The 22,500-nt window shown below is 47.2% G+C and overlaps 2 protein-coding genes and 1 long non-coding RNA gene across 6 annotated transcripts in view; 2 read left to right on the top strand and 1 right to left on the bottom strand.

Annotated features, from left to right (window-relative positions):
• Positions 1-3,808, bottom strand: part of slc22a7a (solute carrier family 22 member 7a) — a 12,038-nt gene extending 8,230 nt beyond the window's left edge. For 2 of the 3 annotated variants that reach the window (XR_013077115.1, XM_076729410.1), the window contains exons 1-2: positions 2,598-3,808; positions 2,304-2,466 (exon numbers count right to left, since the gene is read on the bottom strand). The gene's annotated coding sequence lies outside the window, so the exon portion shown is untranslated. The remainder of the gene's footprint in view (positions 1-2,303; positions 2,467-2,597) is intronic. The other variant, XM_076729411.1, reaches the window with a different exon arrangement.
• Positions 3,809-4,230: 422 nt separating this feature from the next.
• LOC143320038 (heterogeneous nuclear ribonucleoprotein L-like) overlaps positions 4,231-22,500 on the top strand; it is a 20,754-nt gene continuing 2,484 nt past the window's right edge. The window contains exons 1-12 of one of the 2 annotated variants that reach the window (XM_076729407.1): positions 4,231-4,519; positions 14,415-14,533; positions 17,166-17,403; positions 17,490-17,575; positions 18,237-18,333; positions 18,466-18,538; positions 19,255-19,314; positions 19,576-19,808; positions 19,898-20,019; positions 20,246-20,444; positions 21,183-21,240; positions 21,450-21,548. In XM_076729407.1, coding sequence (XP_076585522.1) covers positions 4,334-4,519; positions 14,415-14,533; positions 17,166-17,403; positions 17,490-17,575; positions 18,237-18,333; positions 18,466-18,538; positions 19,255-19,314; positions 19,576-19,808; positions 19,898-20,019; positions 20,246-20,444; positions 21,183-21,240; positions 21,450-21,548 — 1,570 coding nt within the window. In that variant the 5' untranslated portion in view covers positions 4,231-4,333. Of the gene's footprint in view, positions 4,520-14,414; positions 14,534-17,165; positions 17,404-17,489; positions 17,578-18,236; positions 18,334-18,465; positions 18,539-19,254; positions 19,315-19,575; positions 19,809-19,897; positions 20,020-20,245; positions 20,445-21,182; positions 21,241-21,446; positions 21,549-22,500 lie in introns of both variants that reach the window. The other variant, XM_076729406.1, reaches the window with a different exon arrangement.
• LOC143320039 (uncharacterized) lies at positions 5,410-12,731 on the top strand. Its single transcript, XR_013077114.1, has 3 exons — positions 5,410-7,594; positions 8,342-8,500; positions 8,734-12,731. It is a non-coding gene; the product is annotated as an uncharacterized LOC143320039 (long non-coding RNA).

Here is a 22,500-nt window from a genome sequence, read left to right as displayed (position 1 = left end):
TCCCCATAACATGACACATAGAGTTACATTTACACCAATAAAGGTTAAGATTACGAATCATTGACTTTAAATTCTGAGGACTCGGTTCAGGTCAGGATGAGGTTTAGACAACTGCTGGTTAAGGTCAGTGTGAATCTCCTGGAACTGAATCAAAGTCAATGTAATGTCCCCAAAGTGATGGAGACCGTGTGTGTGTGTGTGTGTGTGTGTGTGTGTGTGTGTGTGTGTGTGTGTGTGTGTGATTCCTGGTGGAGTCTTAAAGGTGGTTTGTAGAAGTCCACCGTCCTGGTCAGACCTGCTGAAGCTGTCCTCGTCGTCCTGCACGGACAGTTTGTGGACAGTTCTTCTCAGGGTTAGAGTGAGATGTAACCAAACATCACGTTAGCGACCGCAGCCGCGTGTCCACCTGAAAGAAGCAGCCGGAGCAGCTGAGCGACTGTCAGTCCAAACACGTCTTCATATCAGACCCTGTTCTGACCTTGAGGGAAGGACTCGACTCTCTCAGCAGACCCGTCGCCCTGAAAACATGGCTGACATCAGCGCGTCTGTCCCTCGGGAGGACGTTTAAAGACGGGTTCGATATGTTTTGGCGTTCGGCCTGATGGGATCCAGGCATCACTGGTTGCGGACTGCTTGGCACCGGGTTCAGGCTGCACCCCTCGTCCCCTCTTCATCACATTCTCCAGTGAGAATGACCTTAGATGAGCTCAACAGACCCGGTCAAACAGATGGAACCATGGGAAAATTCTCCTGCATTAACATTAGCTGAGCTCTGCAGGACTGTCGCTGAGCCGAACTCGTTTCCAGCCAGGTGCTGAAGATTTGTGTCCAATCAGAGGTGGTGATCATTATTGAGTCTAAAGCTTGTGACAGCAGGAGACAAGCAGACTTTTGAGCACTGAGAGGTTTTTGGTTGACGCGGCAGCAGAGAGCTGACGGCCCTGATGCACAGATCACGTCCCCGTCCACGCTGACTGTTCAAACCTGGATCATCTGCATGTCAAGCTCATTCATGTTTTGCTTTCGATGCTGAAATGTTAAACGGTCTTTGCTGACGTGGCGTCATCACATGTCTGGAAACTGACTGACTGGATTTTTTTTTTTTCTGTGAATGAAAATTTTTTTTCAGAGACTCTTGAAAGGCCTTCAGGACATCTGTGAGAGTTTTTAAACAACTTTCTGGGTTAATCATGTTTTCCAGAAACAGACGGTTACGTCTGTGACCTGAATGCATGCTGTTAACATCCTCTTCTCTGATTGGACAGTTGTCTTCTGATGTAACCGCTGTACATCAGGAAGAAGGTCGTTTCCTGCCTCACGGTATTTTTCCTGAGTTGAGAACCGTTCTGTCTGCAGCGGTCAGCGTTAAACCGCAGCTGGAGATCAGCACAGCACTCATACACACAGCTCATCCTCATCCTCACCTTCGTCTCCCAACAATAAAACTTTATCAGTCAGAACACAAAGACCTAAAACAGGAAGCTCAGCCACATGAATCACTGCTTCTGCTGAGACTTCAAACTGCGACGTGGTCGCTCGTCACCTCTGCTTCTGTCCGGATGTTTCACTGCATCACTTCAAGACTCTCAGCGTGAAATGCATCTTCCTCCTCATCATCTTCCTCTTCATCGCTCAAAGACAGAGAATCAGATGAGTCCAGCTTTGTGTTTCGTTCAGCTGGTTTCTTCTGGCTTCAGTTCCCGGCTGTGAAGCAGGCTGACCTCCTCTCTGAGGACCACGTTTACATTATTATTTAAGTAAAAAGTCACATTTTCCACTCGTCTGTTTGCTTTTCAGCTTTGATTCTAATGATGATTTAACAACCTGAGGTGGAAACAGCAGCTCAGGTCAAAGTTAAACTGATCTGAAGAGCAAACATCAGCACAGGTGTGTCCTAACACACCACACACACACTGATGGAGGGAGCACGTGACGGAGTAGCCTGCTCATTAGCAAACACTGTGTGAACGACGCGTTAATGAAGTTCATGCCGCTTTGTGCCAAACGGCTCGTTTGGTAGGAAAAGGAGAGACGAGAGGATCCTCTGATGGTCTGTCCTCTGCCATCGCTGCAGGTTAACGTCCATCTCACATGAACGTGGTCACAGACGTGCGGCAGCGCACATGTTCACGTGGTTTCCCTTCAGCTGACCTGCACTTCACTGAAGCCTTTGTTAGCATACGAGCCTTCTCTTACCACAGCCCGCTCAGCTGCTGCTTCTGATACTTCCTCTACCGCAGATGAAGTGAAAAACAGAAAACAGAAAACTTGCCAGTGTCTGTTCATGTGTCTGTGAAACTTACCCAGAATTCAGCTGTTAACCAGGACAAAAAGATCAAACTCCTTCGCTGGTGAGCTGATTCAAAGTCCTCCTCTTCTTCACGAAGCACCCACTGATCGACTCCAGGACACGTTCAGGTGTGCTGTCACTTTATAGTCTCGTCTCTTCCTGCCTGTTGACCTGTTCTGTAAAAAACAAACAAAACTTTCTTTAGCGTCAGGCATTTTCATAAAAAAACACACCATATGTGTACAGTATTGATGATTATGTGTTCGTCCTCATGTGGAGAAGTCAGGTGTGAGGCCTGAGGTCTTACCCTCTAACAGGTCACCACTAGAGTGTCTCAAAAGGGAGGAGAGGGAGTCACAACCAAAGGGAGGAGAAGAGGAGCAGCAGAAAATGAAAGACTCTGTCAAGTAAAGGAGCTACGAGGAGCAAGAAGACAAAAGAAGAGACAAAGTCGAGGCGTTAGAAGACGTCAGAGAACAGCAGCGTCTTTAAGGTCCTCATGTACCTGTGCAGGATCAGAGTCCCCCAACCAGAGACGCCACGGCCCCCGTAACACACCCCAACAACACAACACAGACTCTTAAATTAACTTAAAAACTGATCAACTTTTGAGATATTCACGACACACAAATGTGTTCAAACAATATAAATGATCCAAAGGATGAAGATAATCCACCTCAGCTAACTTCTCCTCATGTTCAACATGTGATTTGAACAAAGTGCTGGTTTGGTACGAGACAACTTCAAGGTTTAACATCCAAGTTAGAAGAGTGAGAGCAAAGAAAGAAAGCACAGAAACAAGAAGCCAGGATCCTGATCTGGACTAGAAGACAGCCACAGCCAGCACCACCATCACCCACCACCAAGTCTGTCTGTGCAGAAGAAGAAGAGCTGAAAGACAAAACAAAGAGAAGAAGAAGAAAAGCACACAGACAGCAGACAGACTGCAGGTGGCAGAGCTGGTGTGTGAGAGTCAGTGCACAGCCCGGAGGACAAGGACACACACACTGTGCGTGTGTGTCAGTGTGTGTGTGTGTGTGTGTGTGTGTGTGTGTGTGTCTTGTTGCTGTTGTACTGAAACATGACTATGTCGCCACTTGGAGGTTTTTCACTGCCGGCGCTCCCTCCATCCTCCATCCTTCATCCTCCATCCTCCATCATCATCATCAGGATTATTTCTCACTTCTGATGGATCAACAACAAACACGTGATTCTGACAGCAGTCAGTGAAACCAACGAGCAGCTGGTGGAGCTAAAGTCTGACTTCATGCTCAGCTGCAGAGTTTCACAAGTCTTCATCGTGACATGAACGAGTCTGAGTCCTGACCTTTGACCTGCAGGTACATCAAACCACATAATGAAGTCTGCAGGGGACGAACAAACCCAGACAGGTACTGAAGACGTGCTGAAGACATGGACTGAAGACATGTGCTGAAGACATGGACTGAAGACATGGACTGAAGACGTGCTGAAGACATGGACTGAAGACATGTGCTGAAGACATGTGCTGAAGACATGGACTGAAGACATGGACTGAAGACGTGCTGAAGACATGGACTGAAGACGTGCTGAAGACATGTGCTGAAGACATGTGCTGAAGACATGGACTGAAGACATGGACTGAAGACGTGCTGAAGACATGGACTGAAGACATGGACTGAAGACGTGCTGAAGACATGGACTGAAGACATGTGCTGAAGACATGTGCTGAAGACACCAGGCACCACTGTTCTTTTTACTACACTACACTTTCAATCTTCATCCTGATCCTGAAACACAGTCAACTCCTGGTGCTGTAACAATGTTCCTGAAACTGTGGCAGAGTGAGACGTCCGCGTTTGTCCTCCGATCTTTGGAGGAGAGAGAGAGAGGAGGAGGAGGAGGAGAGAGAGAGCGGAGGAGGAGGGGAGAGAGAGGAGGAGGAGGGTAGAGAGAGAGAGAGAGAGAGAGAGAGAGAGAGGCAGGTTCAGCCCTGTCGGGTCTCATCGTCTCTTCCTCCGTTTTACCGAAAATCTTCATCCGTGAAATTTCCGTCAGTCTTTGATGGAGGAGAGAGAGTACAGAGGAGGAGGAGGAGGATACCACCGGGCAGCCAAGCGGCTCCGGACGGAGGAGGAGGAGGCCGGCGCGGAGGAGCTGGAGGACGGGGAGGAGGAGGAGGATTCCGCCGGTGAGGAGGCAGCGGGGAGCGGAGGCGCAGAGAGCAGGAGGCGGAGGAGCGCAGAGAAGGTGAGCACGGTTTGTGTCGCTGCTGCTGTTTGTGCTTCAGAAACGAACATGAGAGGAAGATGATGTTTGAGTCGATTCAGAGTTTCACTGATGTCACATTAACGCGAAAATCAGAACCAGATTCTTTTCTCACCTTCAGCCTCAAACGTTTCCTGACTGGAGAACAGCAGAGAACATGTTCTCTGTCACCTCTAAGTTTCAGGAAGTTCTTCAGGGGCCTCAGAGGTCTTCAGGGCCCGGTCAGACGGGTCAGATGGGGGTCAGGGTCAAAGCAGAGCTCCACACTGACCGATGGTGACCTTTGCCACAGCATGTGGTATGATGGTGTCCCAGTCTGAAGAGTTTACTGACAAAGAAACCAGAGATCAACTTTAGAATGTAGTTTATTCACGTTTAGAACAACATCCCATCATAAACATGTGAACTGGTGCTGTCTGATTGGAGCTGATGAGTTTCATCGTCAGCACGATGTGAACATGCTCGATGAACACTGACGACTGAAACACCAGGAGTGAGAAGGTGGTGGTGTGAACGGAGGTGAAGCAGCAGCTCCTGGCTGTGAGTCTGGAGGCTTTGAGGAGCTCACAGACGGTGGAGCAGCTTCAGGTTCAGCTGGAAGGAGCAGTTTGACGACAAGTCAAGGAGTGAAATGTCCTAAATGTGGCGTTCACTTAAACTGAAACTGATTTAGTCAGTTTGGGCCCTTTTCAGGTGGTTAAAACGTGTTCTGCTGCCCCGTCCACAGCAGTACGTTGGTTTGTTCCTACACCAGTTCTCCTGCTGCTTCTCCAAACTGGGCCGTGATGACCACCATCTACTGTAGGTAATACTACTTCAAACAAACTCCAAAAAGTACTTCAAACAACCCCAGTTCAAAAAAACCTGGTTGATCCCTTTAACGAGGTCCTTGAAAGCCTCATTTGCCTCATCAGAAAACAAGACGACTCGGTTGCTCCGAGTCGAGCAAGTGATGATACTTTCTGACCAATCACTGGTCAGCTAGCGTGGAACCTTAATCAACCCACGTCATCCTACACCAGCTTCTGTTTGTGTGTCCATCCAGCAGCACTGTGGGGTCCCTGTTTGTAGCCCACGCTGCCGTGCTGTGTTTGAACAGTGGAGCTGCTTGAGGATTTTAGGGTTTGTGTGTGTTGGCTGCCTTATCTTAACTTATTTCCTGCTTGGTGAACTGTCCAGTGAGTTCTGCTGTTTAAGAGGGTCTTTAATGAGCTTCACGGTGGCTTTGATGATGGATTTATGGGCCAGACTCTCATGTGGCTCGAGGTGTTTGCAGATTGTTGTCTGGTATCGTCTTTAGTGTCCTCGCCTGAAAACATAATCTGCAGTTCGTCTCTGGCTCTGGTCCTCTGCTCGGTGAGACAATGTGGTCTCTCTGGGAGGACGCTCCGGCTGTGACAGGAAGTGCCTGCACTCAGCAGGAAGTGAGGCCATCTGTCTACCTCGATGAACGGTCTGTGGTATTCAGTCAGTCTGTAACCTCGTCAGTGTCCATGTTAACACATGGAGGCCGACGAACATAATACAGACCATAATATGTGAAGAGTTAGACTCCAGAATAAGCTCTTACAACAGCAGCTACTGTCTGTCTAATGACAGCTGGAATTAAAGGAGCATTCCGCTGTTTACTACAGTCACAGAGACAATACATGACTGCTGACGGTGCTTCAGTACAGGTCAGTGCTTTTATCCAGCCATTTGGTTCTTGAGTCTCGACTAACACACTAAACTAAGATGGTCGTCCCCATAAACATTAGAGCTGTTACACACTACAGCATCACTGCAGCATGAAACTGGTTCCAGTCAACATCATGTATCTGTTGTCAGATAAAAACAGGTTACCTGAGAATGTGGAAGTTCTTGACACAGGGTCCTTTAACAGGTCCTGGTGGAGGGTCTAGGATCCCCAAAAAGCTTTAACATGCCTTGTTTAATGGACCCTCTCAGAGGGTTCAGAGTACACGAAGATGATTCGACAGGTCTGATTTAGAGCTCTGTAAGTGGTTGTAAATATTCTGTTTCAGGTCCAGAGGTCCTTCTTACATTGTGTGGTCTCCTGTGGGAGGGTTTCAGAAGGATGCAGGAGATTCTGGAGGCTGTTGGGGACTTTAATGGTGCTGAGGAGGTTTAAAGTATACAGATGAGTTGGCAGAGGTTTTTTAAACGTCCTTGGAGAAGTTTCAGTGGCTCTAAGATATTTTAGAAATATTTTAGGAGGTTCTAGATGTTCTGTTTAAAGGTCCCATAAAAACTCATTTTTTCTGGGATTTGGGGTGTTATTTTGTGTTTCGGGTGCTACCACACGCATACAAAGTGTGAAATAAGACCGCCTGTGCTTTTTTGAGGGAGTTTTTGAGTGAGAGTCTGTTGCATTGGACATCTTTACTTTTAATTCTGTTTGCAGTGGACATGTGGACTTTTTTACATTTTTTACTTTGAACTTTTTATTCTTTGCTTGCTGTGCTTTTAGGTTATTTATTGCATGCCTATTACTTAAAAAAATGTGGACTATGCTGGAACATGTGAATTTCCCTTGGGGATGAATAAAGCATCTATCTATCCATCCATCCATCCATCCGGATTTCTGAAAGCACCCTGCCTGCAGCTTCCAAAGGAGCCGATCGTATTCGGGGAGTACTGTTACGTAACAAGCCCGCACATTTGCATGATCCCACCCACCAGCCACCACCCCTACTCCTCTCCCTGGTGTCTCTCCACCCACCAGATACAGGCTACGTCCTCGCAGATCCGCCATTTCGCTGTCGAAAGCACCGTGTTAGGAATCATGATGTCAGCCGCCACACACAGTGTTCTGTTGGTGGCTGTAAAGACGAGCACAGATCGCTGCACCGGCTCCCAGCCGCAGAGGACAGAAGAGCGGCGTGAATTGAACTTTTGAAGGCAACGTCCTGGCTAAAACCTGCTGGTGTGTGCTAACCACTTCGAGGCTGACTGTTCCTCCGACCCCGGTCAGTACGAGGCAGATTAGCCGCGAGGCTTTCTCTAAAGGAGGGCTCACTTCCAGCTCAGCGTGGAATACCTGCAGACAAAGGACGTGTAAGTATACAAATAATTAGCTGTGTGTTTCTTCAGTAGATTAGCGTGAACTGCGTGTTGTAGCGTGTGTGTTTTGCCATTGAGAACGATGTTTGGCTAACCGCTAGCTTCGAGACTACGACTCCAGCCATCACAGGTTAGCTCGCTGCTAGCGTAGCTTTTGGTGCATCACATCACGGTTCTGATATTGTAAATGATTTAATACATATTCGAGGGAGATGCCAGCATTCACAAATATTAAGCTGTGTTTATTTTGCGGTTTTACACAAACTAACCAAGAAGTGTTTTGCCACATAGCACAAGCTAACGCTAAGCGCTAGCTTCCAGTTAGCAATCAGCATGGTCTCCATATGCAAACCCAGCGACCGGTCAGTCAAGCGATGCATACACAGACGCTCCGCAGGGTCTGAGCGTCGGGAATTTGAGAAAATAATGCATTTGGAAACGTTTTCTAAACTGGAGTATGTTAGAAAAGCCCAGGGCAAAGCGAGTGTATGGTTGAGACTGCTACATCCCGGCTCAATTTACACTCCAAGAGTTTTCTCTCTGGAGTTTATTTATGAGTGATCCTTTTATGTAGCTGTTGGCAGAGCTATTCATGTAAGATGAGGTTGATGTCACGTCTCTCTTTTTATATAGGCCAGTGCATCAGTACAGTTACCTGCTGTTGAATTTACTCTGTAACAGTGCTGTCATGTTTCACTCCTCAGTATGTCCTGTTATCATAACAATACACTGTTGTTACAGCTGTCCAGGCTACTGTGTCCTGCAAGGACGACTGTTGTTATGCACTGCATTACAACGACAGTGCTGGTAGAGGACAGGCCACCACATCATCAGGGGATCCTCCCGAAGTCCATGAAGGGAGAGTGCAGAGCCAAACCGGTGAAGACTGAGGCCACATTCGTACGTGTTAACTTCTTCTTTTTTTTTTTTTACTCAAAAAACATTTATATTGTACATGACACAAAGTACCACAACTCGGTACTTTCAGCACAATAAATAAACCAAAAAAATCCAAAATACCTGAGAAACTACAAAATTCAAAGTGCTACATGTCACTATATTAACAGTTGTTGAACGGTCTAATAAACGATACTAATGATTCACTTTTTCCTGTGTGTCTGTGTGTTGCACAGGCTGTATTGATGATTTGATGGACACGATCATGGAGAAGATCTTTGTCGACCCATCATCGTACAGAGCTGAGATTCTGGAGATAAACATCCTGCCGGATCCAATATGAGCATCCAGACAAGGAGGAGGTCGTCACCAGCTACGTGTCAAGATTCAACGGGGCGGCGGATCTTCCCTGGGCGTCAGGAAGCTCCCAACATATCTGCAGTACAATGCATGATGGGATGACTACACAAAACTTCTGCCCAAGGAAGCTCCAGCACCAGCTCACAGAACTCACAGGCTCGATACCTGTAACGGCTGAGAAAATTGAACATTATGTTAGTCAACAGGTTCTATAATGTCAACATCTGTATTCACATTTTTCTAATTTGGATTCAGTGAATCCTTCACTTGTTCTGTATTTCCGTGTACAAATATTCATGACTGCAGTCAATAAATATTTATTTATCTATCTGTAAAATGTCTCGTGTGAATAAATGTGTAATATAAAGTATTTGCTTGGGAAAAACTTGGCTATATGTTCAAGAAAAATACAATCTGAATTTGTGGCATTGGCTGACTGTACTTAGTTTATTATGGTGTATGAACAGTGAAGTTGGTTATTATAGATGAAACTCACTGCTTTGTCCCTCACAGCTGTAAAGGGCTGTAATCAGCCCTGGAAGTGTTGTATGCGTTCTGCAGCGAGAACACATTTAGACAAACAGGTTCTAAACCTGGATGGTTGATCATGCATGGAGGCCTTTCATCCAGCTGCTGCAGCCGTGTTGAAGCCTATTATGCAGAACATAAAGTGAGTATCTGCCGTGGCATGTTATCTGCAATCATACACCGCTCTCATCAGTGCAGGTAAAGATAACGTGACCTGTGGCACCTCCTGGCAGCACATGTTCTCAGGCTCTGACTGCATTGTTGGACATCTTCCACATGTGCAGCACTGATACAAACAAATAAAAAAAATCATGCATGTATGAAGCTAAAGAAATAAGAAACCTTGCACACCAACATTTTCAACAATAAGAGCAGCCACGTTTTAGATGTGACTGTGTGCTCTAACTACTTCTCCTCGGCCTGAGGTGGATGCTCAGCAGTGTCGTCTGTGTGACTCAGTGTGTGTGTGCTCTGCCCGTTCATGTGTAAATGAGACGGAGCGCTGAAGCTAACAGCGCAGTTAGACGGTCAATGTCTCTGCAACCCAGTGATTGATAGAAACCCCCTCCTCTTTATGTAAACAAGCAGGACCTTCCGACTGTGCTTTCACATGATACCAGGCTTGTGTGATTTGCGTGACGGCTAAAGTGGACATACGCTATTTCCACGTTTTCGTTACATGCGCAGATCATTTATTGCGGTGTGAATTGTGTTTCGTTTGGCGGGCAATGCTTGGCAGAGGCTTTTAGCTGAGTTTCTCCCCGTCAATCTGGTATGCTACAAGTTAGGATTGGCGCTTCCTAGTGTGAGCATTGACCGTCTGAACCGGCCTCTCACGCTGCTACCTGTACGGGCGGCGCTCGTAGTGAAGAGAAAAAAATAGAAGGACGTTTTTTGACTAACCAATCAGAAGCGTCCTGCTGAATCCTCTGAGCTTCCGTAGGAGCCTCCTGATTCAGGTTCGAACATGTACGGTTGAACCGCTGAAGCACTCAGTCTGTTCACTGCCGCCATGTCCGCTACTTTCACACGGTAGTGTTGGGTGAGGCTACGCTCTCCCCGTTACCATGGTAACATGGGCGGGCAACAGCAGCTTATTTGCATTTAAAGCTACAGACAGCAGAAACAGCACATTCTGAAAGGGGCTGAAACAGGAACATAGAGGGGGGCGAGGATGTTTTCCTGAAAGCTGTTTCCAGCAAACAGCTTCAAAAACATGTTTTATGGAAATCAAAGACATATGTAATTTATTGAGAAAGCTTCATAATGTGTCACCTTTAAGGCTGAAGAGATCTTTTAAGATGTTTTCGAGTCACTGAGGAGGCTGAATGGGTTGAATGATTTCATATGTCATTCAGGACGTTCACAAGGTCACACAGACTGATCAATGAATATATCTGAATCCTGATTTTAACATATTCAGCTGTGAGATCGTCTACATGTGTGTTAGTGAAACAGTGTAGTGAAGTCTGATGAAACAGTCTGCAGATCAGACGGCGCTCTGCAAACAGAGAGCATCATGGGAAACAAGTTGTTTGTGGACAGACAGACAGACAGACAGACAGACAGATCTCTAGTCCACATCTCACCTGTGTCACCAGTTGTCACCCAGTTTTCCATTTCACTTCTTTAAATCCTGCCGCTCCTGTTTTCTGTAATCAGTCTCTCCTCTGATGAGCAAAGTGCTGTCAAACCGTCAGACAGGATGAAACTGAAGATTAGAAAAATCAGATCATCAGTTTAAGTTCAGTTCACGTGTTTCTCTGCACCAGTTAGACGCTCAAATCAAACCAGGCCTTATTTCACTGCCAACACGTCTGATGATTTGCATGTTGTGTAAGCTGCTGAATCACCTGCAGACGATCACATCCAGAGTCTCTCTGCGGACTTCAGCCAGCAGCAAAGCGCCTTGATCTCATGCTTTTCATCGTCAGAAGAGAGCGAAGATCAAACACAAACCAGCAGGCGAGGTGTAAAACTGACGAGTGTCGTCAGTTCGAAACCGCCAAGTGAAAAACTAACATGAACAAGTGAATCAGGTTCCGTCATTTATTCAGGAAGCTGCTCTGAACAACCCCCGTAGATCCATCCACCCATCCATCCATCCATCCATCCATCCATCCATCCATCCACCCATCCGTCCATCCATCCATCCGTCCATCCATCCACCCATCCATCCATCCGTCCATCCATCCATCCATCCATCCACCCATCCATCCATCCATCCATCCATCCATCCGTCCATCCATCCATCCATCCATCCATCCACCTGTCCACCCATCCACCCATCCATCCACCCATCCGTCCATCCATCCATCCATCCATCCATCCATCCATCCATCCATCCACCCATCCATCCATCCATCCATCCACCCATCCATCCACCCATCCATCCATCCACCCATCCATCCATCCACCTGTCCACCCATCCATCCACCCATCCATCCATCCATCCATCCATCCACCCATCCGTCCATCCATCCATCCATCCATCCATCCACCTGTCCATCCATCCATCCACCCATCCATCCATCCATCCATCCACCCATCCATCCACCATCCATCCATCCATCCATCCATCCATCCATCCACCCATCCATCCATCCACCCATCCGTCCATCCATCCATCCATCCATCCACCTGTCCATCCATCCATCTACCTGTCCATCCATCCCTCCACCCATCCATCCATCCACCTGTCCATCCATCCGTCCATCCATCCACCCGTCCATCCATCCACCCATCCATCCACCCATCCATCCATCTATGATTTATTATTTTCAGTATTATTTGTTAGATGTAGGAACAGCGGTTTGAGCGTCATTAGCTACAGACGTCAGGATGCTAATATATAGCTAATAATAGCATCTGGCTAACGGAGCAGCTAAATATGGAATATGGATATTCCTGCTCCTCAGAGGATGAGCTGCATTGATTTTGGTAACCTGCCGACAAACAGAGATCTCCTCGCTGTTTCCACACACACACACACACACACACACACACACACACACACACGCACACTCATACACACACACACATACTGTGTGTGATGGATTTTACGAGTGATGAATCATCCTGCCCCGTTAGCCACGTTAAAAGCTCGTTAGCTCAGCGGCTGACATGGCTAATTACAGTGAAGCATCGGGGAGGAAGAAGAGGAGGCGATGAAGATGAAGGCAGCTGCAGGGATGAAGATAGGGGAGGAGAGGATGAGCTGAGGCCGCAGAGTCAGACCAAGCTGTAATGACACAGAGGCCTGACAGGAAGGAAGCAACCTGCCACCGAACGCTCAGCCTGAGGCTCGCTCACACACACACACACACACACACACACACACACACACACACTAAATAAAGACACGCATTCACCCAAAAAAAGCTGAGGCTCAGTGGCCATGGTAACCAGACCGCGTGAGCTGCACCTCCTCCTGCAGAGGAGGAACAAGAGGAGGAAGTTCTGCACTTAAATAACTATAAGGTAACCATGGTAACAACATTGCATCACTCGTGCTCACACAAACGTTTCATCTGCATTGTTTCACCGTCGTTCTCTCCTCCGTCAGCGGAGGTGCAGCAGAGGTGCAGAGGAGGTGCAGAGGAGGTGCAGCATCAGACCAGAGTCTGTGCAGATATCAGACATTTTCTGTGTGACCAGAAAACTGGAGGAGGCAAAAACAGACGTAACCGTTGCCACACGTGTTAAAATGGGTGGAGGAAGCTGCGGCCACAGTTTACTGTGACTGAGACAAGACAGGTGATGCAGACCTCAGCTGTCAGGGTCTCCCGGATCAGCACATCCAGAGTCTGAACCGACTTCTTCTGCTGCTGCGTGCTTGGCAGGCGGCACCTGATGTTTGTGTATCATTCGAGCATGAATCATGTTCAGACTGTCCTCTGAATGACACGCTGTGAGCTGACCGACCGACAAAGTGAACTGGAAGAGTGCCGCCGAGCTAGCATCGGGGTCAATGCCAATATGTACGAGAGCGTTGCTCCTAAACCCAGGAACCCGTCTGTGTGGCCCTCAGAGGGTTAAAATGGCTGCCAGGTGACTCATGGAGGCTGCAGTCTTCACAAACATGAGGACTGAGGGTGAGTCAGTGTCGCCTGTTAGTCACCGTTTAGGAAAACAGAAGTTCTATTTAACGGCAGAAAACGTATTTCTAAACATGATATTTCTGGAGAAGTTCTACCGGAAACATGAGATGAAATCTTCAGGAGACGCTGTGACATCGTGTAGCCTCTGAGCTGAACAGTGGACCCAAAGCTTGGACTGATGCTGTGAGTCAGATCTGAACCTCAGATCGTCTCCAAACAGCCCTGATCGGCGTGTTTCCTGAAGGCGGAGCTGAACCTGCAGCCTCCACCTGCTGCAGAAACAGGTCAGGCTGCAAAACCTGCAACACTGACTCAACCTCTTCCTGAGAAACACTGGCAACACCTTCTGTCGCCTTTGTCTTTGTGTGAGAAGATTTTCCGTCTGTAACGGTTCTTATTTTTTCTCGCTCATTCTGTCGCTGCTCAACATCTTCAGTCTGAACCAAATCCAGCGAAGCTTCATCCTCAACGACTGATGTTCACACCATCTCTGCCGTGGAGCCAGAATCCTACGAGTTTAAGATAACAGCTGAACAAAGAGTCTGAATACGTTCATGAGAACAGGAAGTGACACTAAAGGTGCAGCAGTGGTGCAAGAAGTACTCTGATCCTTTACTTTGATAAAAGTACCAATAACGTGGTGCAAAAATACTGCGTTCAAACAGACAGTTCAGTCAAAAGTATGGAAATACTGACAGCAAAATGTAGTATCAGCAAGTGTCAGCAGTAAAAGTACTGTATCTGTTGGAGCTGCTTCAGGTTGAGGTACTTTAAATACTTCATATTCTGTCAGCCAGTTCAGGCCAGTTGGGTCCAACCTCGGGGTCAGGCACTTCCAAAGGTCGGCAGATCAATCTGAGGGGTCGCCGGATGATTGAAGTAGAAAAAGACACACAAACCTGAGATTCAGAGTTCAGTTCTTCCTGCAGGACGCTGTGGAGGACAGTCACCGCATCCCGCCGTCCCCGGTCGTCCACGTCCGAGGACTCTGTGACGCCGTGGTGGAGGCGGACCTGGTGGAGGCGCTCGACAAGTTCGGCAACATCTGGTAACATTTTACCTTTGATACACGGACCAAACGTTCTTTAACACATGGACCAAACGTTCTTTAACAGACTGACCAAACGTTCTTTAACACACTGATCAAATGTTCTTTACATCACTGACCAAACGTTCTTTAACAGACTGACCAAACATTCTTTAACACATGGACCAAACGTTCTTTAACACACTGACCAAACGTTCTTTAACACATGGACCAAACGTTCTTTACAACACTGACCAAACGTTCTTTAACAGACTGACCAAACGTTCTTTAACACACTGATCAAATGTTCTTTACATCACTGACCAAACGTTCTTTAACAGATTGACCAAATATTCTTTAACACATGGACCAAACGTTCTTTAACACATGGAGCAAACGTTCTTTAACAGATGGACCAAACGTTCTTTAACAGACTGACCAAACGTTCTTTAACACATGAACCAAACGTTCTTTAACACACTGACCAAACGTTCTTTAACACATGGACCAAACGTTCTTTAACAGACTGACCAAATGTTCTTTAACAGACTGACCAAACGTTCTTTAACACACTGACCAAACGTTCCTTTAACACATGGACCAAACGTTCTTTAACAGATGGACCAAATGTTCTTTAACACATTGACCAAACGTTCTTTAACACATGGACCAAATGTTCTTTAACACACTGACCAAACGTTCCTTTAACACATGGACCAAACGTTCTTTAACAGATGGACCAAATGTTCTTTAACACATTGACCAAACGTTCTTTAACACATGGACCAAATGTTCTTTAACACACTGATCAAATGTTCTTTTAACACACTGACCAAACGTTCTTTAACACATGGACAAAACGTTCTTTAACAGACTGACCAAACGTTCTTTAACAGACTGACCAAACGTTCCTTTAACACACTGACCAAACGTTCTTTAACACATGGACCAAACGTTCTTTACAACACTGACCAAACGTTCTTTAACACACTGATCAAACGTTCTTTAACACATGGACCAAACGTTCTTTAACAGACTGACCAAATGTTCTTTAACACACTGATCAAATGTTCTTTTAACACACTGACCAAACGTTCTTTAACACATGGACCAAACGTTCTTTAACAGACTGACCAAACGTTCTTTAACACATGAACCAAACGTTCTTTAACAGACTGACCAAACGTTCTTTAACACACTGACCAAACGTTCCTTTAACACATGGACCAAACGTTCTTTAACAGACTGACCAAACGTTCTTTAACACACTGACCAAACGTTCCTTTAACACATGGACCAAATGTTCTTTAACACACTGATCAAATGTTCTTTTAACACACTGACCAAACGTTCTTTAACACATGGACCAAACGTTCTTTAACAGACTGACCAAACGTTCTTTAACAGACTGACCAAACGTTCCTTTAACACACTGACCAAACGTTCTTTAACACATGGACCAAACGTTCTTTACAACACTGACCAAACGTTCTTTAACACACTGACCAAACGTTCTTTAACACATGGAGCAAACGTTCTTTAACAGATGGACCAAACGTTCTTTAACAGACTGACCAAACGTTCTTTAACACATGGACCAAACGTTCTTTAACACACTGACCAAACGTTCTTTAACACATGGACCAAACGTTCTTTAACAGACTGACCAAACGTTCTTTAACAGACTGACCAAACGTTCCTTTAACACACTGATCAAACGTTCTTTAACACATGGACCAAACATTCCTTTAACACACTGATCAAACGTTCTTTAACAGACTGACCAAATGTTCTTTAACAGACTGACCAAACGTTCTTTAACACACTGACCAAACGTTCTTTAACACATGGACCAAACATTCCTTTAACACACTGATCAAACGTTCTTTAACAGACTGACCAAATGTTCTTTAACAGACTGACCAAACGTTCTTTAACACACTGACCAAACGTTCTTTAACACATGGACCAAACGTTCTTTAACAGATTGACCAAACGTTCTTTAACAGACTGACCAAACGTTCTTTAACACATGGACCAAACGTTCTTTAACACACTGATCAAACGTTCTTTAACAGACTGACCAAACGTTCTTTAACACATGGACCAAACGTTCTTTAACACACTGATCAAACGTTCTTTAACACATGGACCAAACGTTCTTTAACAGACTGACCAAACGTTCTTTAACAGACTGACCAAACGTTCTTTAACAGACTGACCAAACGTTCCTTTAACACACTGATCAAACGTTCTTTAACACATGGACCAAACATTCCTTTAACACACTGATCAAACGTTCTTTAACACATGGACCAAATGTTCTTTAACACATTGACCAAACGTTCTTTAATACACTGACCAGACGTTCTTTAACACACCGATCAAACGTTCTTTAACAGACTGACTGAACATCAGATCACATGACAACACATCGATCGATCGATGGTCCCACCTGAGCTTTAGGAACAGAACAGTCAGTATCAGCTGAAGATCAGTTCTGTAAACATCCGTCATAATCATGTAAACTTTTGATAATTTTCCACATTAAAACCAATCCCACACTCAGGTTAGCCTTTAACCTGACGCACAGCTTCTTCTCACCTGAGCGGGACCCCGCCTCCTCTGACCCACCTGTCTGCTCTGCGTGCAGTTACGTGATGATGATGCCGTTTAAGCGCCAGGCTCTGGTGGAGTTCGACAGCGTGGAGAGCGCCGAGCGCTGCGTGACGTGTGGAGCCCGCGAGGCCGTCTGCATTGCCGAGCAGCAGGCCTTCTTCAACTTCTCCACCAGCCAGAGAATCACCAGACCCACCAACGCCGACGACCCCAGCAGCGGAAACAAGGTTCTGCTGCTGTCCATCCAGAACCCGCTGTACCCCATCACCACCGTGAGTCCGGCAGAACAGCCTCGACAGACAGACCTCGACCTGTGACAGGTGTCTTTGTCCCTGTGATCACTGTGTCTCTCTCTCAGGATGTCCTGTACACCGTCTGTAACCCCGTCGGAAATGTCCTGCGAATCGTCATCTTCAAACGCAACGGCATCCAGGCCATGGTGGAATATCCTCATGTGTATGTGTGTGTGTGTGTGTGCATGTGTGTGTGTGCGTGTGTGTGTGTGTGTGCGTGTGTATGTGTGTAGATCAGTGGACACATGTTCAAATTCAGGTGGAAGAAGTACTCCGATTTTTCACTCAAGTAAAAGTATTCGCTTCAAAATATACTTGAAGCACCAAAAGTGAAAGTACTCAGTCTGTATGTATGGAGTACATCTATATGTAATAATACATCAGTATTATATTATTGGATTCTCGTTATTGGTGCATTAATGTCTGAAGGAGGAGCTCATTTTAATAACTTTATATACAGCTGTGTACTTTGACCTGTAATAATACATCATAATGTGTTAGCCATATTTTGTATTAATCATCTGAATCTGAAAAGAGATGTAGTGAAATAGAAGTACAGAGTAGCATAAAATTAAAATACTGAAGTAAAGTACCTCAAAACTGGACTTAAGTACGGTACTTGAGTAAATGGACTTCAGTTTCAGTTTAACAGCGTGAGGACGGAGGACAAGTGAAGACGTGTTGTTGAATCTTTAGAGATCAAATCATGACTGACAGTAGAGCTCTTTGGGGACGGTGGTGGTCTTGTTTCTCTCCTCTGATTGGCTGGTCGCCGGTCATCCCAATGAGTCATCCTTAACGAGCTCGCTAACATTTGAGTCAGTGGAGGACGCTCAGAAGGCCAAACTGGCTCTGAACGGAGCCGACATCTACGCCGGCTGCTGCACGCTCAAGATCGAATACGCTCGGGTAAACACACACACACACTGACACACACACAGTGCTCTGGACAAACACACACTCAGATGCATGCACACCCTCACTCTCATGCCCACGCACACACACCCACCCAGAGGTGCTGTGCTCTGTCGCCCCCTGCAGCCCAACAGACTGAACGTCGTCCGCAACGACAACAGCAGCTGGGATTACACCAAACCCTTCCTCCTGCACCGAGGTAGGACAGCGCGCACACACACACACACATACACACACACACACACACACACACAAACACACATAGGTGTTCCCAGCCTGATGGTGGGAGGAGCTACGTTGGTAACAGTATGATGTCACCAAACTATAAATACAAGAACAAATGATCATGATGAAGGTGTAGGTTGTCCCGCCTTCACAGGAACAGTAACTGGAGTCAGCTGTCAATCACTGTGTTCACTGCACTCCAAGAGACGTCTGATAGGTCAATGAAACACCTGAACCTGGACACGGCACTTTAAGACCAGGCGCTACGTCAGCCTGATTCACTCAGTCAGTCAGAGTGAGGGTGGTGCTGAGATGCTCCTGTTGAAGGTGAAGCAGGGTGGAGCTCAGTGAGTTCAGCCTGGTTAAACTGCAGTCTGGAGGTGGCGGGTGGAGCGGGTGGAGCGGGTGGAGCGGGTGGAGCGGGTGGAGCTGCTGCTGAGGCTGAAAATAGATTCTCCTGCTGCTCCTCCTGCTGCTCCTCCTGCATCATCAGAGAGCGAGCGCTCGCTTTCACCTCCTGCTGTGCCGAGACCTTATGTGGGTCAGACTCTAGTAACCCCGACCATTACACAAGACTGCTACACCTAACACGTGTGTGTGTGTGTGTGTGTGTGTGTGTGTGTGTATGTGTGTGTGTGTCTGTGTGCGTGTGTGCGTGTGTGTGTGTGTGTGTGTGTGTGTGTGTTTCAGAGCGGGGAAAAGGAAGGCAGCGTCAGGCCATTTTGGGAGAACATCCATCCAACGGCTATGGTACTGTCTGTCTGTCTCTCTGTCTCTGTCTCTGTCTCTGTCTGTGTCTCTCTGTCTGTCTCTCTGTCTCTGTCTCTGTCTCTGTCTCTCTGTCTCTCTGTCTGTCTCTCTGTCTCTGTCTCTGTCTCTGTCTCTCTGTCTGTCTCTCTGTGTCTGTCTCTGTCTCTCTGTCTCTCTGTCCTCTCTCCTCCAGCTCTGTCCCTGTCCTCTTGTCTGTCCTTCAGTGTCTCTAACCAGAGGGTGATTGTTGTGTCCCTGCAGGTCCACACTGCCCCCTGCTGCCTCTGCCTGCTAACAGTAGGTACAGGAGGAGCAGTGAGGAGGTGCAGGATATGATCTCCTACCCACTGCTCCTCCCTAAAACCTCCCCCTCCTCCTCCTTTCTGGGCCATGGAGCGTCCAGCTCAGTTGCCATGGTGAGCGGCCTCCATCCCGCCAAGATGAACTGCAGCCGCATCTTTAACCTCTTCTGTCTCTACGGCAACGTGGAGAAGGTGTGTGCTGACCCCAGCTGAGACAGTCGTATGTTTCTGCCTCCATCTGTCGTCTGACAGTCTCCTCTGCTGATTGGCCGTGTTTGCAGGTGAAGTTCATGAAGAGCGTTCCCGGCACGGCGTTGGTGGAGATGGGGGACGAGTACGCTGTGGACCGAGCCGTCACTCACCTCAACAGCATCAAGGTGTTCGGCAAGAAGCTCAACGTCTGGTGAGTGCTGAAGACCACGTTTAGGAGACATAACCAAGGTTGGGGTTGGTGATGGGGGTCGGGTGGAGACATCGATGTTGAACAGGTCTTCTTAATAACTGCTACCCAGCATGACTGTAGATATTCGTGGTCCCACAGGATGAATTTCACCTGAGCGTCACTCCTCCCATCCACTTTGCTTATCGTCCATCTCCTTCTCTCCACCCCCTCCACCCCCACCCATCAGTGTGTCCAAGCAGCAGGCGGTGATTCCCAGTCAGGTGTTTGAGCTGCCCGACGGCAGCAGCAGCTACCAGGACTTCAGTCTGACCAGGAACAACCGCTTCAGCAATGTGCAAAGCAGCAGGAACATCATCCAGCCGCCCGCCGCCGTCCTGCACTTCTACAACGGCCCCCCCACCCTCAGCCAACACCAGCTGCACAAGGTCACACCTGCATGACATCTTTTCATGGGGGAAGATTAGTTTTAGTCGGGTTGGAAGGAGTTGAGGAGATGTAACGTGAGAACAGAATTGGGCCGAGTATGGAGCTCTGTGGGACGCCTCCGGTGACGAGATGTGACTTTAAGAGCGTTTTCTCATGTTGAACGTTCATTTTTTCCTCAGCCATTTCAGACACTTCTCCACATTATCTAGCTCAGTGTAAGTTCAACTGTTTCATGTATATTTAGACAGTAGCTTCAAATCAAGTCCCTGCCAAAGACTGGTCCTTGTTTTGCTTATTTCTTGTGAATATGCAGCATTTAATTATATCATTAAATATAACAGATCGTAACATAATATAATAGGCCTGGTCAGGATGCACGCAGCCAGTAGATGGACTGAATCTCTGCCTTGGTCACTTGTCTCCGGTAAACATGTCTTTAGTTTTGATAACGTGGTAACCAGAACTTGTTTTCAAGTTTTAGTTGTAGTTAAAAGACCCTGGTGTATCTCCCTTTAACGTGGCCCTTGTGGCTGTGTGGATGCTAACATCTAACATCAACAACTTCAGTCAGAGTCATTTAAAAATCACATTTTACACAAAACTCTATGACATAGGTGGAAGCTGCAAAGTTAGCATGACCCATGAGCCACAGTCCACTGGACTAAAAGGACGAATGCTTTGAAAGGACGCAGAGCCTCCATTCAACAGTCTGACTGCTCTCCTCTCTTCATCTGCAGCTCTGTGCTGAGCACGACGTCCCAGCCTTCAGCAAGTTCAAGGTCTTTGATGCCAAACGTGAGTTCAAACGTCACACAGCAGACATGAAGCTGCACTGACTGAATGAATGTAACTGTAACTTCATAGATAAATACAATTAGAAATATTAAACACTTACATCACTGAGATCTGTCTTCCAACATCTTGTCCTGACTGCCTTTTTTTCTTTCTTATCATTTTCCTCCTTTCTCTCCTCCTCCTCCTCCTCCTCCTCTTCATCCCAGCAGCCAGCTCTAAGACTCTGTCTGGTCTCTTGGAGTTTGACAGTAAAACTGAAGCTGTGGAGGCGCTGACCGTCCTCAACCACTACCAGATCAGAATACCCAGTAAGTACTCAGCTGTCACCCTGGAGATACAGGAGGAACTGTTTAAAGACAAGAGCCAATCAGGCAGCATGTGGGCGCGGTCATTAATCAAACCAAGTTTAAGACTGTAAGCCTTGGAGAACAACACTTTATTCGTCTGCCAGCATGTATCTCCCTGTAGCTAGCTATGCTAAGCTAGGCTAACCTCACAGCAGCTCTGTACTGAACACAGGGACAGATATCCAACTGAACGTCTCACTCTTAGAAATCTTAATCCAGATCTACTGTGTGTGAGATGATGCTTTCAAAGAATCAATGTCACCTGGTCGGCTGCAGACGGACAGGTCGCTGTCACCTGGTCACTGTCACCTGGTCGCCTGCAGACGGACAGGTCGCTGTCACCTGGTCACTGTCACCTGGTCGCCTGCAGACAGACAGGTCGCTGTCACCTGGTCACCTGCAGATCACCTGGTCGCCTGCAGACAGACAGGTCGCTGTCACCTGGTCACCTGCAGACAGACAGGTCGCTGACACCTGGTCACCTGCAGATCACCTGGTCGCCTGCAGACAGACAGGTCGCTGTCACCTGGTCACCTGCAGACAGACAGGTCGCTGACACCTGGTCACCTGCAGATCACCTGGTCGCCTGCAGACAGACAGGTCGCTGTCACCTGGTCGCTGTCACCTGGTCGCCTGCAGACAGACAGGTCGCTGTCACCTGGTCACCTGCAGACAGACAGGTCGCTGACACCTGGTCGCCTGCAGACAGACAGGTCGCTGTCACCTGGTCGCCTGCAGACAGACAGGTCGCTGACACCTGGTCGCTGACACCTGCTCACCTGCAGATCACCTGGTTGCCTGCAGAAACAGGTCGCTGGTCACTACCTGCTGTGACCAGCAGATGTCAGGCTTCACACAGCTGGTAAACAGTTTGGTGCAGCAGATTCAGTGTTTCTCACGGTGAACTGAGAGC

Source organism: Chaetodon auriga, chromosome 4 (genome assembly GCF_051107435.1).
Source record: "Chaetodon auriga isolate fChaAug3 chromosome 4, fChaAug3.hap1, whole genome shotgun sequence".
NCBI classification, from domain to species: domain Eukaryota; kingdom Metazoa; phylum Chordata; class Actinopteri; order Chaetodontiformes; family Chaetodontidae; genus Chaetodon; species Chaetodon auriga.
Note: the sequence above shows the minus strand (reverse complement) of the source record. Positions and strands in the feature narration are given on the sequence as shown.